Source organism: Acartia tonsa, chromosome 4 (assembly GCF_053477335.1).
Source record: "Acartia tonsa isolate MP-2025a chromosome 4, ASM5347733v1, whole genome shotgun sequence".
Taxonomy (NCBI): Eukaryota; Metazoa; Arthropoda; class Copepoda; order Calanoida; family Acartiidae; genus Acartia; species Acartia tonsa.
The window spans coordinates 57,570,535-57,583,511 of NC_137263.1; the positions used below are offsets into that span (position 1 = coordinate 57,570,535).

Below are 12,977 nucleotides of genomic sequence, written 5' to 3' on the forward strand. Positions count from 1 at the left end.
GGGATGTAGTTTTCCTATTTTATAAAAAAATTTAATTTGGCCCCCAGGTTCAGGTGCCTGTTTATTTTTACATGTCCACAGACAACCTGGAGGCCTGCAGCACCTGAACCTGGAGGACAAATCCAAATTTCTTTTAAAAATAGGAAAACTACATCCCAAAAGGGAACATTTTTGCCAAATAACCTATCCTCTCACTCCTAAGACAAAGCCTATAATCACTGTTTACACAAGTGTCAGAACTTCACCCCCCCCCCCCCCCCTCCCTTGGTTAATAAATAATGCTTTTATGCCTCTAGAGCTTTTCTTGTCTCTTCGTTTCTCTGAGCCTTGGGAATTTTAGGGATGTCAAATTATCCAGGGATAGTTCAATATAGGATAACAAAGATCCAAAAGTAGCGAAGCACAATAAAATTCATAGAATGGACAAACAGACTATGCAGATGTTCAGTTATCATAAAACAAATATATAGAGAACGTGCAAAACCTCCACAAAAAAAAATGACGAAACCTAAATAAAATAACGTTTACATCTTTTTAGGCATAACCGAAAGAGAGTCAGACAAAACAATGTATAGATTAGATGTGCATATTAGGATATATAAGTTGGAAGGAATTTTAATGTTAGAGGGATATTTGAAATCTGCATCAAATTTTAAGGATTTTTTATAAAATTAGTTTTTTTGTATAATTATTTATCTAAAAGCGGAAATACAATTTAAGTTAATAAATTTTGACCAATAGGATAGGTGGATTGGAAACTACCTACCCTCTAATTGGTTGAATAATGTGCGACACTTAAGCTTCTCCTATCAGAGCGAAGATAATTTTCAATCCACCAATCACAGATGTCAAAATTAATTAACTTAAATTGTATTTCCGCTTTTAGATAAAGAATTATACAAAAAATGAATTTTATAAAAAATCCTTAAAATTTGATGCAGATTTCAAATCTCCCTCTAACATTAAAATTATTTCCAACTTATACATCTTAGTACATATTCATAGGAATCTTCACTAAAAATTTCAGCTGTCTATATTTAATAGCAACCGAGAAAATCACACTTCCCCCATAGCGTTATGGAAGGACTGACGTACGGAAGGTCATAGTTAATTATAGAGTAACTTCGTATTTATCTAGCTAAAAATATTTAAAGGAAGTCGGATAAGAGTTTTGTAAATATTTGAGAATTTTTTTGACATGCTGCCTGATATTGTTCTTCTGTGAGAAGCTTCACCTTGGGCCGGAATATTGTCTTCTTAAACTGGGTTCGAACCCTGTCCAACATAATATCATCATTCACCATTTAGATTTGTTAGAAAGAGGGAGGGGGGGGGGGTTGTAATTTAAAGTGGTCCCCAAAGTTTTATAAACACGATCACTCATTTCTTGGCTTAAAAGACTTCAAGACTTTTTTAAAATCTTTGTAAACTCTAGGAGTGTCATGACATTTCTATCAATAATTTCCATTTACAGAAGGGATAATTTTGTTTATTATAATTTTAGTTGAAGATTAATTTATCATCCTATCCCTATTTCAAAATTATTTTTATGTAGCTTTAAAAATCCATTATCAAATAGTCTCCATTTATTCCACTTTAAGAGCCAAAGCATTCCCCATCCCTTATCCCAAACGGTGTATGGTGTTTTCCTAGATTTGATGGTTCCAGGTATAGAGGCCCACAGGAAGATAGCCAGTGCCAGACTCAAGCTGGCAACCTGATAGTAGCTGGACAATACTATAGTTACCAGAGATACCTAGATATAATAATTATACAGGTATAGAGGCACACAGGAAGATGGCCAGAGTGCTAGACTCAAGCTGGCAACCTGATAGTAGCTGGACAATACTATAGTTACCAGAGATACCTAGATATATTAATTATATCCTGGTTTCATAATAATTATCCAGGTATAGAGGCCCAGAGGAAGATGGCCAGAGTGCCAGACTCAAGCTGGCAACCTGATAGTAGCTGGACAATACTATAGTTACCAGAGATACCTAGATATATTGATTATACCCTGGTTTCATAATATTTATCCAGGTATAGAGGCCCAGAGGAAGATGGCCAGAGTGCCAGGCTCAAGCTGGCAACCTGATAGTAGCTGGACAATACTATAGTTACCAGAGATACCTAGATATATTGATTATACCCTGGTTTCATAATATTTATCCAGGTATAGAGGCCCAGAGGAAGATGGCCAGAGTGCCAGGCTCAAGCTGGCAACCTGATAGTAGCTGGACAATACTATAGTTACCAGAGATACCTAAATAGAATTATTGTTTATACACTTAAATTCCATAAAATATGCTGTTAATTAAACATTCTTTTTTATCAAAAACGACATTGTTTCAATGTAAAACTCTGCAAATAAATACAAGAAGGAAGGGGACATTAGCTGTTTATTAAACTGGTTTCCAAAGTTTTATAATAACGTTTTCTTATTCGTTGACTTAATAACTCTTGGGACTTAATTAAATTCTGATTGGTGGATTCATTTCGTTAAGTGTCCATAGAGTTAATTTAGTGTATCCTCATTGGGGATGTACATCAATTTATCGGCAATTGTCATATCTCTTTAGATCCCTGATATAATTAGCGCGGCAATAAGAAAAAAATACTTACAAATTGAATAACCCATTGAATAATATCCATAGTTCGGGGGTCAGAAATTGTTCCGAATCTAACAAAAAAATATACAAATTAATGATAAAGTAGTTTCATGTGTGACGTCTATCACTTAAAATCTAGAAGAGAATTAAGGGGGGGGGGGAGGGATTATCTTACTTAATTTTTCCCCCGGGGGAAATTTTTTTGAGAAATTACGCTCGCCATTTTACCTTCCCTCAAAATCAAAATTACCCCTTATCCAGATTTTTTACCACCCTCCCCTTCTTTTAAAAAACAATAAACAGCTTAGGCGTCCTTGATCTGATGTGTTTGTCTAGCAATTAATCACCCAACCTACTATCCTATAATATAAAGTAATAAGCTTTTTTTTGTCTGTAGCGAAGGATCTCGCTAACCGCTGAACCGATATGGTTCTTCTTTACAGTGAAGCCTCTTATAGGCTCTGGGATGGTTTTAGGCTATTTACTTTTTTTAAAAACAAGTCTGGGTATGGTTTTAGGCTATTTTTCTGCCCTTGGAATATAGAGCCCCTAGATGCTAGGGGCGCATCCGCTAGTTTATGAAAAACGGGGACTTATTTCAAAGTCTGATTTTTTACTGTACTGTATTTTGAACATATGGGTTTTCTAGAATTTTACTAATATTTTAAAAAGTATTGTTCATAAATGTACAAAATAAAATGATCCGTAAAACCAAATCCACATTTTGGTGGTTATTTGCCCTTTAAATTTCCGTGCGTTCTCGGACTACTGGGTATCTAGTATCTACTATCGACACTCAAATGTTTTTAGTAACAAAGCTACTCTATAATTCACACTTTCTGTCCATCATTTTACCTGTATATGAAGCCAGCACTTAGTAGACCCGCTCCAACAACGTAGCCAACCACCCAGTGGAAATATTGGGCTGTCAGATATTCCTAGACAAATATGGTATTATAGTCAGCTTTCCGCAGATATTAAAATAAAAAAATATTAGAATAAAACCAGTTTTATTTTAAAGTTCAATTGCTTACTTTCAAAGAGGTCAAATTGTCCTTTAAAAAATTACTATTTTAGTTTAAATGTCTGTTCATCTAAATGTTTTTTAACCTAAATACTATGTTTGTGGTTTTAAGTCTATGTGTGTTACTTAAGATATCTGAAACGGCTGGGGAGGTAAGTATTTCTTCATAAAAACTATTTTATGCAACAACATTTCCACCAATTAAAATGAATGTTTACCTTAAAGTTATACCATGTTACGGTCATGAAGTAAGCTGACAAGGAATAAAATATCCCAATCCAGGATATCCATTTGGCCCTAAAATAAAAGGTTTTGAATGTTAAATACATATTTGGATTATGGAAAGAAAACAAAGTTACGGGTTTTGTCGTATTTTCACAGTAGCTTTTGATAGGTTATTTTAGGTTAGGTTGGGTAAATGTTAATGATTGCCCCGCAGGGTTAGAGCCCCCTTGAAGTTGCTAGAAATAGAAGACTGTAAAAATACAATTAAACTCGCTACTTCGTTTTCTTTCCATGATCTAATATTTCTTATGTATGTTAAATAAACATTCCAATAAATATATGTAAATAAAAGCAAGAGGATGTCTTTCTGCCTTTTTAAAGTTTAAGATCTCTCTAAATGCTGGACGAACTAATATGGTTCTATTTTACAGTGAAACTTCTTAAATGTCAAGGGAATTTTATAAATATATGGGGAGAGGGAACCTATAACCTCACAAAATATCGCCCCTAGAAAAAAATAACTAAGCTTGAAATTGGTGTGGGGTCGATTCACCCCCCCCCCCCCCCCCCTCCACACAAAATTCAAGTAACCCTAGAGGCCTCTAGAGGATTAGCCACAAGTTAAAACCATCAATGGAACAATCCCTTTCCCCCACAAAAAAATCATTTACTTACCTAAGTCTCTGCTGAACCAGATAGGTTAAAATAAGCAGAGACAACAGTATTCCAAATCCAATTCCAGTTGTGTAATGGATTAGATGATTCCTAGGACAATATGAATAAGGTAAAATCAATAAATGAGTAGAGATAGCAGGATGATATGGATCAAATGATTCCTAAGACAAAAATTATTAGGTACAATATATAAGGTTTAGTAGATAGATGAATTCCAGATCCTAGTTGTGTAGTAGATTAGGTGATTCCTGGGACATACAATAAATACTAATTAGGTACAATAAAATTAACTTGCTGTTAGAACTTATAAACAGAAGATATTGCTTTTAAAAATATCAATGCAGAATAGCTATAAAGTTTTTTGTTGCAAAAACTAAAAATTAACATGTTGCAAAACTTGCTAAATTGTACCATATTATAATAAGGTTTTGAATCAATAAGACTATTTTAACATCGCTTTAAAGGTTACCTGCACAATTTTGGTGCCCAGAAGAAAACCAGAATAGCGCCCACCGTCAGAACAACCATAATATAGTTCACATTCTTGATGTTGAGTTCTATAGAGTAGCTTTGCGCTGTCTTCACTCCGATACATGTGTCCTTAATATAAATATAATATAAGCTACTCTATAATTCCAAATGTCCGTCCGTCTGTCCGTAATTAATAAATTGAGGGAAACGTGATTTTCTCAGCTCTTATAAAAGATAAAAAGCTTCTTGTGAACATTCCCATCAATATGAAGATTGAATAAATTGTAAAACATCCATAGCGGTCGCCGTCGGACTGCTTTTAAGCCGCTTTTATTTTTTACAACTGAATTTCTCAGCTCCTGTAAAAGATTGAAGGCTGAAACTTCCTATCAATATTCCCATCAATATGGAGCATTATTAAATATAAAACATCCATAGCGGTCTGACTGCTTACTACTAAAAAGGGTAATGTTATTAGGAACAATAAGCTATAAAAGTTATAAAATATTGTTCCTGGACAGGTTTTAGTATATTTTTTTCAAAAGGTAATGAAGCATAATCTCCAAACCTTATATACTTAATCTTATCAAAATATTTGTCCTCCTTTCTAAATTCCTGTGCAAGCCTCCATCCAAGTTTTATTAAGCAAAGCTGGCCAAGAAAATTAATTAATAATTTCATAGAAAAAGGAATAAGTTTCTAGTCTTAGAAACAAATCAAAATTCTTTACTCTTGTGTTAAATTCATAATTGGCCTTAATAAAACTTTAATTAAATTCTTTTCTTTTTATTCTTTAAGTGTAATCTTTAGTAGCGAAGCTACTCTATAATTCGAAATGTCCGCCCGTTCGTCCGTCTGAGACAAAGTGGGGGAACGTGATTTTCTCGGCTCCTATTAAAGATAGACAGCTGAAATTTTTAGTGAAGATTCCCATGACATATGCGCATCTAATCTATACATTGTTTGTCCATCTGTTTGTTAATTGGGGTGCTAGATCGATTCCTAGATTTTTTTGTTTTCGTAATTTTCTCGACTTATTTTTCAAGACAGACGACTGAAATTTTCAGGGATTAAGTAAATTTGCATCCTGCATATTTTTACTAAGTTTCATTAAGATTTGTATATTGATTGGGGTGCTAGATCGATTCCTAGTTTTTTTCAAGTTTTCATGATTATCTCAACTCCTGTTCAAGATAAACGGCTGGAATTTTTAGGGATTAATTAAGTCAACATTCTACACATTTATATAAGGTTTTTTTTAAGATATTATAATTGGATGGGGTGCTAGATTGATTCCTAGTTTTTCAAGTTTTCATGATTTTTTTGACTCCTGTTCAAGATAAACAGCTGTAATTTTTAGAGATTAATCAATTTCAACATTATACATATTTTCACCAAATTTAAGGACTTGCTATTGGTTGGGGTGCTAAATCGATTCCTAGATTTTACGTTTTTCTTCTTAGCTTAATGCTTCAAAAGATATTGTACATTTTAAAAGGTTTCGTAATTTATTTCATTTATGTCTTTTTAACATACTCAAAAGATTATTTTTTCCTGATGTCTTATCAATAAATTTTGAGCTTCGCTACTTATGGATGTTGTCATCCTTGTTTACTAATTAATCAACCTTTTTCCTTTAGTCTTTATCTAGCAAGGACCTGTGAAAAACTAGGATTTTATAAAAAAAATTCTTTTCCGTCTGTTTTACTATTAAATTGATCATACCTTTATAAAATGTTATAAGATAGTATTACCTCCTTACCCCATCCCCTCCCCACCAACTAGATGAACGAACTGACCAAACAAAATTAACAACAAATTTTCCTTTGTCCATCCCTTTATCCCTAAGTCTCAAGCACGCAAAGAACATGTGAACTTTGAGTATTTTACTACACGGCTAGTCTGAGCGGTCATTCTAACCTACTACCCTTCTCCTTCCCCCTTTTTTTACTTAGAAACAGTCTAACCTTCCCCCTTTCAACCTTAAATTCCTTCCTTCTCCACCACATTCCTTACTATATTTGTAAAAACTTATACATATAATTTTCAGGGAGAAAAGATAAATGCTAGTTTTCCCTGCAAAATTTAACAGCTGCCAAAGGCTGTAATACACATTAAGATTTTAAGGAGAAGGTGGGGGGGGGGGAGAGGTGAAATTTATAGTCCATTGTCATATCCCTTACTCCCTGCTTATTTTTACTACAATTTTACATGTGCTTCATTATAAAATGCAATCTAGCCGGCTTAAAGAAAAAAAAGACGTTTTGTCTCAGGGCCAGTAAAACCGATTATAACTGGTTTTGGGTCAAGAAATATATCAGTTCGCTTGTGCCTAATCGTACCAGGAATCTATATCATTATTTCATAAATCAAATGAATAGGATAATCATAAAAAAGTTTTGCCAAAAAAATCAATAAAACATGTCTTTTGGTGCTTCGCCTCTAGCCTTTAGGTTAGGACGAAAAAGGTCAAGAAAAAAGCCTATAACCATCCAAAGACGATTATAAAGCTTCCCTAAAAGTAAAAAGTACAACCAAATAAGACCTGCATTATCAAGATCTTTATATTTAGACAAAAAATATTATAGAATAGAGTTCCTACACTGTTTTAATTGTACCTAACTAATACAGGAATCATCATGTCAAGTTTGAAGTCAATAGGACAATTCTAACATGCCTAAATAAAAGGTTATAGCTATCTGTTACAGAAGGATCGAACCCAATTTTAAAAAGACATCCTGTTACTTTAGTTAAGAGGATATAAAATGTACAAAAAATATGACAGCTTTTTACTTATGTATGTCATATGAATTTTTATGCAAAGTTTTAAATATCTTTTAAAGAAATGGATATATAAACAGGGGAAAATTGTCGTAAATTTAGCTTGAAAATATGGACCTCATTTATTGGTCAGTTCGTTCATCATGTAGGAGTGGTGGGGATGGGGTAAAGAGGTTAGATGGGTGTTATCGTTATTTTAGCTAACTGCGAGCATTTCTTTATTCCAATACGTGAAAATCTGGTGCAACATCAAAGTAATAATATATCGATTGTTCAAATATGTTTTACTGAGAGAGCTTTCCTAAAATGACGTACTAACATACTGACGTTAATAACCTAAATATAGAAACGTGTTGTTATTCGATGACAGACACCCAGTTGACTAAAAATGTAGTGATTTTTTTCAAGTACAAAGGCAAAATAAAAAACCACGAAAATACTGAATATAAGTTTATCAATATTTGGTTTTAAGAATATTTGTAAGACTCTATAGTAGTTATTTATCGCATAGTGTTATAGACAGCTTTCCGCGGTGCGTAAAATGGAAAATTAAAAGATTAAAACCAGTTTTGTTAGTCACGATGGGCCCAAGGCACGGGTTAACAATTGTAAAATTGTCCGTAATACGATACATACAATTTTTCAGTACGACTTAGAACGGATATTAATCGGAATCGAAGCCATACTGGAAATCAATTTATCTATTAAGACACTTTACACTTTATTGATATATGTAATAAGATTTTATAAAAGTTACAAAAATTACGAATGAAAAAGCACGTTTCTAAAACTTTGGGTACCAGTATGACTTACAGATTAATATCCTCTTCCTTCCTGAAAATATTTGATAGTAGGTACTTAAAATTGATGAAAAAAATCTACGTAAATGTTAATACGCAAATTTTCTAAAATATTAATAATTTATGAATTACAAGAAAAGTATATTTTCGGCGGATAGAGATAGCTTAATGGACGAGAAATCATTTCATATTGATCAGGGATCCCAGGGGATAAGACAATGGACGTTGATATACATACTCAATGATATTAAACAAAAGAACCCCTTCTGGAGATTAAAATTATTTATTAAAAGTGTGAATTATGATATTTTTTAACCAACCAATCAAAATTCAATAATGGTTTTTGAGCCAACAAATAAGATAATGTGGATTGCTAATACTATTATTTATCTTTCATTAACTTATCTCTTCATCAAGGGGGGGGGGAAGTTCTGACACTTTTGCGTAAACAGTGATTATAGGCTTTGTCTTTGGACTAAGAGGATAGGTTATTAGGGATAAAATCATTCTTATATGATGAATTTCCCCCAGATTTCAGATTTTTTGAATAGGCCTCCAGTTCCGGAGCTCCAGGCTTCCAGGTGGTCTCTCTACAGGTAAAAATGAAAAAAAAATATTTTTTTCTCAAGAGTTAGATGTCAGCTTATGAGACAAAATATGTATGTTTTATCTTCAAATATGTGAATAACAATTAAAAAGAAGCATATTTTGTTTAATAAGTTAACCTCTAACTCTTCAAAAAAAAAATCTTATTTTTAATTTTTACATAGACCACCTGGAGGTCTGGAGCTCCGGAACCTGGAGGCCTATCCACAAAATCTTAAATCTGGGGGAAATTCATCATATAAGAATGATTTTATCCCTAATAACCTATCCTCTTAGTCCAAAGACAAATCCTATAATCACTGTTTACGCAAATGTGTCAGAACTCCCCCCCCCCCTTATATCCAATAAAATTATTCTTCATTAACATTTCCCTGTCTTTTATATTTTGGGAGTTGGGGGGAGTGTATTTTTGATCAGGGATCTAAAGGGATAAGACAATGGCCTATAAATTGATGTACAACCCCAATGGCGATAGAGACGATTCCTCCCTACTGTAGTTTACAATTAGAGGTTAAACCATTTGTACACTCAACTTGAATAAACTAAAAAATGAATTAAGTCCCCAAAGTTTTAGAGCTAACGAATAAGAAAACATTATTATAAAACTTTGGGGACTAGTGTAAAAAACAGCTTAATGTCCCATCCCTTTCTGTTATTGTGGCTATTAAAAGTGAGAACTACCCAGTATTTTCTAGTTCTATAATCATAATACTAAATTATTTACTTTTTTACTCTCTCTGATTCTACATATAGCTAGCAGTATTCTTTACTAACAGCAAAAAAAACAGTTTTTTATTAGCTAAGAATACTTTTGATAGAAAATTATGCAAGGAGGAAGGAGACATTGGACTGTTTATTACACTAGTCCCCAAAGTTTAATAACAACGTTTTCTTATTCGTTGGCTCAAGATAAATGGGAATTGGGATTGGTTGGTTAATAAAGTTGAGTGCTCAAACACTAAATGTAATCTACAGAAGGAGTACTTTTGTGTATCATGTTTGGGGATGTACATCAATTTATCGGCCATTGTCTTATCCCATTAGATAGCGCAGCAATAACAAACTAATACATCTTCTTTTTTGATGTAGTAAAAAATTACAGTAAACTTATTAAAATTATTGCTCTTGAAATTTTATAATATAGATTTATAATAATATAATAGATTCATTGTTACTTGGATCTTACACCAGATTATCATGTACTCAAATAAAGTGAAAAATAACGAAATCCCCCATCCACCTCATTACCCCCCTACTGGATAAACGAACTTACCAATAAACGAGGTCCAGATTAGCGAGCTAAATTGAGGACAAATTTTCCCCTGTCAATATATCCACGTAAATTCTCTATCCATTTGCGGCAATAAAGTCACACCATCTCTGTTACTTATTTTTGGCCTCAACTAAATATTTTAAATATTAAATACTAAAAAAAAGAGTAGGTAAAATATTTAAATGTCAATCCAATTATATAAAGTGGTTAGGTTTATTTTAAAATGTGCAGTTTAAAATTTCTTAAACTATTGATCCATTTCAGAGATATTCGGGGTGGTTTTAGTCTATTTTTCTACCCCTTCGAAACTAGAGCCCCTAGATGCTAGGGGTGCAGCCATTAGTTAATTATTTATATGTCATTTGGGAATAATTTCTTTTTGCATGGGGATCGAACATTTCCACCCCCCTAATCTACAAATCTATTATGACTCAACTTAATAAAATAATTCCGAGAAAGGGGGTAATGGGGGCAATCCCTAACCCTACGGGAAACCAGAATTATAGAAATGATAATTTGACGAGAACTGGGGTTTTAGACTTCTAGCTGATATCTAAAATTATAATAGGTTGATTTACCTCAGGCTTACAGGTGGCTGACGCACGGCTGCCGAGCCTAGTATTTTAATTGTTTAACACAATAAAATGTTTATTTTGTTAGTGACGAAATTTTCTGCGTGTTTTGCAGTTTGTAGTCTGTTTGTATGTATTGCATTTCTGACGCAATTTTAATTATCAATACGTAACTTAAGTAACAGGATGTTTTTCTGTGTTGTCTGTGTGTAGCGAAGGATCTCGCAAACCGCGAAACCAGTACCCATACCCTCCCAAAGAAAAATCACCCCTAGAAAAATATTTGAAACTAAAATTTAAACTAATGAAGGGTCGATTTCCATGCCCTACTTCAATCAAGTGCCCCTTTATGCCTCTAGGGGTGTATCCGCTAGTAATAATATACAGCAGTCAGGGCTCGGCAGCCGCTACTAAGCCTCATATTTAAACTCATTTTGATGCTTTAATTTTTATTTTTGAAAAGAGGGAGTTGTGTCAGGTTTAGACTTCCAGTTGGTTTTTAAAAAATGAAAAAGGTGTATTTCCATTAGGCTTACAGACAGCTGCCAGGAAAATATAAGGGAGTTGAATTATTATAAGTATTGCATGTCACAGGTATGGAGGAAAGTGACTTTTAATCCAAAGTTTTAAAAACACGATTTCTCATTCGGTGGCTTGAATTCTAAATAATTTTATTAGATCTTGATTGGATGGTTAAAACTATTGATTTAAATCTACAGAAGCGTTATTTTGTTCATCATAATTGGGTATATACATCAATTTATTGTCCATTGTCTTATCCCTGATAATTAATTAAGAATATTGCTAAAATCTAAATTTTTCTTGTTTAAAATTGATTATATTAACAAGTACAAGGTTATAAAAAAAACAAAGAAAAACAAGGATAACATCCATGAGTAACAAAACACAGAAATATAGCCAAAACGGCCAAACGGACGGCCTAAGTAAGTTTTAGAGTCGATGCTAAATGGAAAAAGTAGCAGTTAAGAAAGTTAGATTTCTCCGTTTGTTAAAAATTAAAGGTGTCCATCTTGTATAGCAGCTGAGATAATCAAATGTTAATCATTACGAACAGAGAGAAAGTAAAAAAAATAAAGTATCTTCGCTAATATAAAAACAAGGATGACAACATCCATAAAAGCGAAGCCCTGAAACGGTAGGACAAACGGACATTAACACTTGTATAGTGTCAAAACTGAAAAATAAGAAATCTGTTGGCAGGGGTAAATTTAGTTTACCCCCCCCCCAAAAAAAAAAAATTTACCCCCAGGGTAAAATTTTTTGGGGGGGTAATTTTAAATAAATAAAAGTCAAGCAAAATTGTGAGTAAATTTGTTGAAAAACTTCTTGATATAGGATAATGTTATGGACATACTTACATTTTTAGGACTTGATTATAGAGTTGCTTTGCTTATAATATTGTACTTTGTTGTCCTAGGAATCAGTATACTAAAAATAAGAACAATCGGATAATTAGATCACATAGAAATTAGTTGTTAAAAATGGACGTACGGACATTTTGGTAATGATTATAGAGTTGATACGCTTGCTAAATTGTACCTAACTACTACAGGAATCACCATGCAAAGTTTGAAATAGATAGGACAATTCTAACATGCCTAGATTAATAAAAAAAAGCAATCCATCTCAGACGTACGGACGGACCAACCCTAATTATAGAAAAGCCTCGCTTTTAAAAATAAAGTATCTTCGCTAATATAAAAAAAATTCATAATATTTTAATATTTATAATCTAGTTTCAAGTATGACTTCAAAACCGTTTAATATCCGCTGGATTCTATCTAGTTTTCTTAGCCATACCATAAAATCATGTATAGCATTGTATTACAGAAAATTTTCCACAAATATTTTTCAAAAGTAAATAAATTGAAACCAGATTTGTTAACCAGGGCCTTCGTCCACTCGGGTTTAAAACAT

General features: G+C 33.0%; 1 protein-coding gene across 2 annotated transcripts in view; it reads right to left on the reverse strand.

The window, feature by feature from the left end:
• Nemp (Nuclear envelope integral membrane protein) overlaps positions 1–12,977 on the reverse strand; it is a 47,124-nt gene that overhangs the window by 6,118 nt on the left and 28,029 nt on the right. For both annotated transcript variants that reach the window (XM_080159209.1, XM_080159208.1), the window contains exons 6-13: positions 5,006–5,136; positions 4,537–4,626; positions 3,855–3,933; positions 3,468–3,550; positions 2,626–2,683; positions 1,649–1,756; positions 1,206–1,274; positions 291–326 (exon numbers count right to left, since the gene is read on the reverse strand). In XM_080159209.1, the coding sequence (XP_080015335.1) occupies positions 291–326; positions 1,206–1,274; positions 1,649–1,756; positions 2,626–2,683; positions 3,468–3,550; positions 3,855–3,933; positions 4,537–4,626; positions 5,006–5,136 (654 nt within the window). The remainder of the gene's footprint in view (positions 1–290; positions 327–1,205; positions 1,275–1,648; positions 1,757–2,625; positions 2,684–3,467; positions 3,551–3,854; positions 3,934–4,536; positions 4,627–5,005; positions 5,137–12,977) is intronic.